This window comes from Abramis brama, assembly GCF_963993115.1.
Source record: "Abramis brama genome assembly, chromosome: 16".
Lineage (NCBI taxonomy): Eukaryota > Metazoa > Chordata > Actinopteri > Cypriniformes > Leuciscidae > Abramis > Abramis brama.
This window is the reverse complement of record NC_139978.1, coordinates 8,815,251-8,821,250: the sequence shown is the minus strand read 5'-3', so window position 1 is coordinate 8,821,250 and position 6,000 is coordinate 8,815,251. Positions and strand designations below refer to the sequence as shown.

At 35.8% G+C, this 6,000-nt stretch overlaps 1 protein-coding gene across 2 annotated transcripts in view; it reads right to left on the bottom strand.

Annotated features, from left to right (window-relative positions):
• Window positions 1–403: 403 nt before the first annotated feature.
• Window positions 404–6,000, bottom strand: part of mfn2 (mitofusin 2) — a 28,589-nt gene continuing 22,992 nt past the window's right edge. For both annotated transcript variants that reach the window (XM_084138465.1, XM_084138466.1), the window contains exons 15-18: window positions 4,501–4,656; window positions 3,581–3,777; window positions 2,598–2,732; window positions 404–1,775 (exon numbers count right to left, since the gene is read on the bottom strand). In XM_084138465.1, the coding sequence (XP_083994591.1) occupies window positions 1,706–1,775; window positions 2,598–2,732; window positions 3,581–3,777; window positions 4,501–4,656 (558 nt within the window). In that variant the 3' untranslated portion in view covers window positions 404–1,705. The remainder of the gene's footprint in view (window positions 1,776–2,597; window positions 2,733–3,580; window positions 3,778–4,500; window positions 4,657–6,000) is intronic.

Sequence of the window (6,000 nt, the reverse complement as noted above, 5' to 3'; positions counted from 1 at the left end):
TTATTGTAATTATAATATGTATATGCAGAACAGGACTGTAAAATAAAGTGTTACCAAAAGCACTTTGTCACCACATGTTATAAGCATTTGGTGACAGATGTTTTTCGTCAGAATGCAAGTAGAAACATGTTGGATAGTTTTCCAGAATTGTGGAAACCTTGACTGTTAATGGGCATATTAGCCATTCAATAGAAACTCAAAACTGTTGGATGTGTGCGCGTGTAAATAAATAGGTTATTATATATTAATATGAACTGCAAAAAAATTATTTCCCCAATTTAAACATTTTTTTTTTTTTTGGCCATTAAAAGAATGTAACAGCCACTCATGTTTCTTTAAGCATTGTTTTAGAAAGAAAAATCGACATTTACCACAGCTTTTACAGAGACAAATCAGGCTATCGTTCATTTTTCAACAGTGTCACTTTATTATTTCCTCTAACAGTAATAGTGAATGACAATAAATTACAACGGTTCTGCATGCTCATCTATACATTAATACATAAGCTCAGTGTACCATTCTCTTTCTAGTCAACCTGCTGGAAATAAAGACAAAAAGCAGCAAAATATAAAGTGCACATCACAAGAGCTCTCCAGATCACATTCTTTAACACTTGGCACACATCATAAAACAGGTTACCATACACAAGTGAGCGACTAACGTGTTAGTAATGGATCACACACATTGACAGTCTGATCTCGCAGATTAGATTCCAGATGTGGACGTCAGAGGTGGAATACATGTATGATGAATTTGTAATTCTATGCTTAGCTTAACTGGTGTCCAGGTTTACATAAAGCTAGTTTTTCTTTCCAGTTCATAAATACCATTTTATACTAATATTCATTTACCCCATATTGCAACTAAATGATCTGAACAAACAATTGATTTGCAGTTATGAGGGGAAAAGATCGCAGAGGCACCAAAATATTGCTGATTTCATTAAGTCACATTTCTCACACAAAAAAAATACTTTAAAAAAAATTAATACTATTTATACCTTTTTTTGCAGGCAGAGTTGTCTAGAAAATGGGCATACATTCAAAACAATTCATTTTTTGAAAATGTTGCCAAAAGTGTCAGCCAGATCAAGACATTTAGAACAGGGTGACAAACTTATAATTTGTGTAATTCAGGATGACACTGACAGTACTCGGCTTTCATTTTCACTGATTCCCAAGTGAGATCAACCTCCTTACAGCATCCCGGTGACAATCCGCCACACACTATCAAACACTCAGAGTGGAATGGAGACACTGCATTACGCTTCCTTAACGTTACATATGTCAAACCTAGTAGAGTTGCGACGAATTCCACGTTAAGTTCATGGCCTTACAACACACTGTCAGACTAAACACAAGGCACGTGAGAGACCGTTTCAAATGGACGTCTCACTTTTTGCAACTTGTTGTGGCATGCCAATAAAATCTGTATGGGAATCTATATAACACAATCTACAAAGAGATCAACCACTTTACACGACCTCATGTCAAGAATAAATAATTAACCCTGTATTAAATACAAAAGAAAGAGTTTGTACAAAAACAAAAGGGAGCTCTCTTCAAAGTGGCGCATGTCACTACTCTCAAAGGCAAAAAACTGACAAACAAACATGAAATGACCAATATTTGGTATGCTCAAATAAATGGTTGAAAGCATGTCTTAGTGTTAGAGATTAAAAGATGAGCTGCTGTCGGTTCACTCTCTATCGACCTTGCTGAAGGTACTGCTGGGTAAACATGTTTAGTTCACTGTCCAACCAGCCAGCTTTATTCCTGTAGAACAAATCACACGTTAAGAAAAGTCAAATGAACAAACATGAATAATTGAAATGATTTTAATGTGCTTTATTTTTGCTAATTATTTCTGTTTAGTTGGAATGGTTCCTCGATGCATTTCAAACGTTTGGGGTTGATATACGATTTTAAAAATAGCAATTTTTGATGCTATCATAGAAGTGCCCCAAGATATCCCATTCAAAAGGCAATTTGACCGAAAATGAAAATAGAGTCAAACTTAAAAGTGGCGTTTCCATCCTAATTATGCTTTTAAACGAAAGTTTGCCTCGGGTAGATTAACAAAAAGACCCTAGGTTGCATTTTGGCGAGAGTTACCCTTTAACTTCCATAAAAAAAATGGTAACACTTTATAATAAGTATACAGTAATAAAGTACTTACAAATCATTAACAAACTATTGGTTTATAGTTAATTCATAGTTAATGTTTTAGACTCTACACTGTTAATATATTAATAGGCTATATACAAATAGTGAGTTCTTCATTCATTGTCACTGTAATTAACACAATTCATATGATTTAATTAGCTTCAAAACATGCAGCGCATATTTATATAAATTATTTATCAAAGCTGTTTTTCAGCAGTCATTACTCCAGATTTCAGGATTCTTTGATGAATATGTTTGTACTATCACTTTTGATATATATATTTTTTTTTTTTATCAACTTTTGAACTGTAGTGTATATGCTGTCTCAGTATAATAAGATCCATTCCTGAACAAGACTACAAATAAACTAAGTCCACTGCTGCTAAACATCAAACACATTACAGTTAATGAACATGTCCCACACACTCTCACCTGAGCAGTTTAGCTTTACTCTGCAGGGAGTCCAGCTGTTGGATCTTGCTGTTCAGATCCTGGATTTCATCCTCCAGCTGCTGTCTGGTCACGTCCACCTGCTGACACAGCTGAGAGAAGGTGCTGGCCAGCTCCCTGTGTCAAACAACGGTTGGGTTTTGTAATAAAGCAGGCTGGATTCAACAACGTTTAAAAAACGCATTTCTGTGAACACAACTACAGAAAGCAAATCTCTTTAAAAAAAATAAGTACTTCATAAATTGTTCATATATTAATTGTCTCCACCAGAGGGCAGTAGAGATGAAGTGTTCAAGTGCCAGTGCTTGTTGAATTCTCTGAATAACACAACATATGCACTAACATCACGGTTCAGATTAACTCTAGTTTTATCAATCAACCTACACTCAGAATTATACCGGACTAAAAGGCTTTGTTTGATTTGAAAAAGACTTTCACACAGAATCTATTTTATTATCTTACATGATGGGATTTCTTTGTTTGATGGATATACACACTACTATTCTAAAGTCTGAGGTCAGTATTTCTTTTCTGGAAGAAATTAATAATTTTACTCAACATCACAGCAAGATTAATTAAATTGATCAAAAGTGACAGTAAAGACTTCAATTAAATGCTTGATCATTCTTTTCATGCGTTAATATATATATATATATATATATATATATATATATATATATATATATATATATATATATATATATTAAAATAGAACAGTTATTTGCACAATATGACATTGTGTTTACTGTATTTTTGATCACACAAATGTTGCATTAGTGAGCATAACAGACCTCTTTCATAAACAAAACAAATCTTACTGACCCCAAATTTTATAATATTCCAATTTTAGTGTAATTAATAAAAATAAAAATAAATATCGTTGATTTGACCACTTCTGGTACATCATTTATGAACAGATTTGACACGACACTGCTTTGCTACAGCAGAGGTAGATTGAGACTTACTGCTGAACCTGATGGCTGCAGTTGGACCCCGTGTAGCTGACGATGAGCTGTAGTTTCTCGCTGGCGTAGTCCACAAACTGTCTTTTAAACGCTCTCTCTTTGGCCCTAGTGGTCCATGTGAGTCTCTCATACACGTACAGCAGTCCATAGAGACCCACAGACAGAGCAATGAGCCTCCAGCCCACTGCTTTCCAGATCTGAGACAGAGAAAGACAATCACACGTCCATTTCAGCAAACACTACAATTATAATGACTGAAGTTATTAGACAAGCAGATGACATGAGGGTGAGGAAATAATGACAAAATATCCATTTGTAGGTTAACTATACAAAACAGTTCAACAGATTTAAGATTTAAGTCCCTTATGCTCACCACATTTATTGAATCACACATACAATAAAAACAGGAATATTGTGAAATATTATTACAATCTAAAATAAATATTTTCTATTTGAATATATTTTAAAATGTAATTTATTCCTGTGATGCACAGCTGAATTTTCAGCATCATTACTCCAGTCTTCAGTGTCACATGATCCTTCTAATTTGCTGATTTGCTGCTCAAGAAGCATTTCTTATTATCACTGTTAGAAAACAGCTGTCTTAACAGTGTAAACTGCTATTTTTCCCCCAGGTTCTCAGGCATGTGATCAGCTAAAGACAAAAAAGTAGGAAAAACCCCAACTCACCAAATAATTATTAATTATTACAAGTCAGTATCTGACTTCTTCTGGAAAAAGTGGTATCAGCACATCCCTAATAAATTACATTTCTAAATATATTAAAGTAGAAAACAGTTATTTTAAATTGTACTTACATTTCACAATATTACCGCTAAATAATGCAGCCTTGGTGGCAGTTTATATATTGTAGGAACACATACATTTTGGTGTGTTCGAGATATTTGGTATGCTCTTACCACTCCTCCAACAACTATAATGCCCATTGATGTCCGAGAGGTGAGTGATGCCAATCCTGTTACCATAGAAACCATAAGCTCTTCCTGGGTCATGGATCCTTGAGGGAAAGGAGGCATACTGGTGCTGACCGGAGTGATGGCCAGGGGTCTGGGAACCTGCCAACACAGCACACATCTCTATCAATTAGAATCAAAGCTTTATCAATTAGAATCAAAGCTAGGGTTGAACACTTAATCAATGCGATATGGACAAAAAGGCTGCTATTTAAAAATGTGAAGTCTGCATGTTCTGTGAGTTTCAGAGTGAATAAGCAGTGTAGTTTCATCTACTACAGATACTCAAGCATGTGACACTCGTGGTGTTTTCAGTGTCTGTCATCTCACTATATGAGGGCATGAACACATGAACTTGATCTCCAAAGCTGCTCTGAGAGTTCACAGTATTTCACCATTTCATTTGATAAAAAAAAACTATCATCATAACTAGGGGTGTGACGAGACACTTATGTCACGAGACGAGACTCGAGATTGGGTTCACAAGAACTAGATGAGACGAGATTTTTGCACAATATTTGATAGAAATCCTCAATGACATTCATGACTGGAAAAATAGTCTCCAGGTGCATTTTGAAATGTTTTAACTAATAATCTTCTAATGAATGTCATTTCAGTTCTACTTTATGAGTATGAATGATCAAATGCATTGAAAGACAACAATATACAAGCACTGCAAAAGGTTTTGCCACAAACTCAACTGACTGGCTTTTCTCCTGTATGATTTCGCACGAGTCACTTCAGACCTTACTGTACATTTATGAGCTTCCAGAACTTCTGATTTAGGCCGTGTGTGACCTCCTAATTAAACACCTTTCCACAAATTGAACAGAGAAATAAAAACAGTATAAATAACAAAAATAAATAACAGTTTTCTCTTAGTCTTATTAAGTGCAAGCAATAAGTTCAAGTGCAACCATAATCAAAGTACTGTAGAGCACAGACTCTTTATAATTGTTGTGAAATTGCTGTTTTATTTTGCACCAGCAGTTATATGGTTAAGGCGATGGGTTCGGAAAAGGCTGGTTAGAGAGTAACGAGCGAGTGAGTTGGGCTGGTGCGTTTGTGTACAGTTGTTCTTGCGTTCTGATTAAAAGTTCAGAAACGGACCCTCCCTTTTACAGTGGCGTACAGTACTCTCTCAATATTCAAAGAACCGAGACCAAAACAGAGACCAGAGCCACAACTACACAGTTCAGAGATAGGTTTGATATTGGGAGACAGACTATTGTGTGTAGCCTAATTTGCGCGCATAAGGGAGCTCACGTTTTACTTTCACTTTGGGATTCGCGATCACACATACTCTGTGTATAGGATGCAGCGGTGCTGAGCGCGCATTCTACAAGATCAGACATTTATCAGACAATCCTCCGCCATCGTCACGCGATCAGTGAACTGTGATTCCTGCTGCACTGTGTGCGATTGAAACTCGTGCTGGATGAGCAG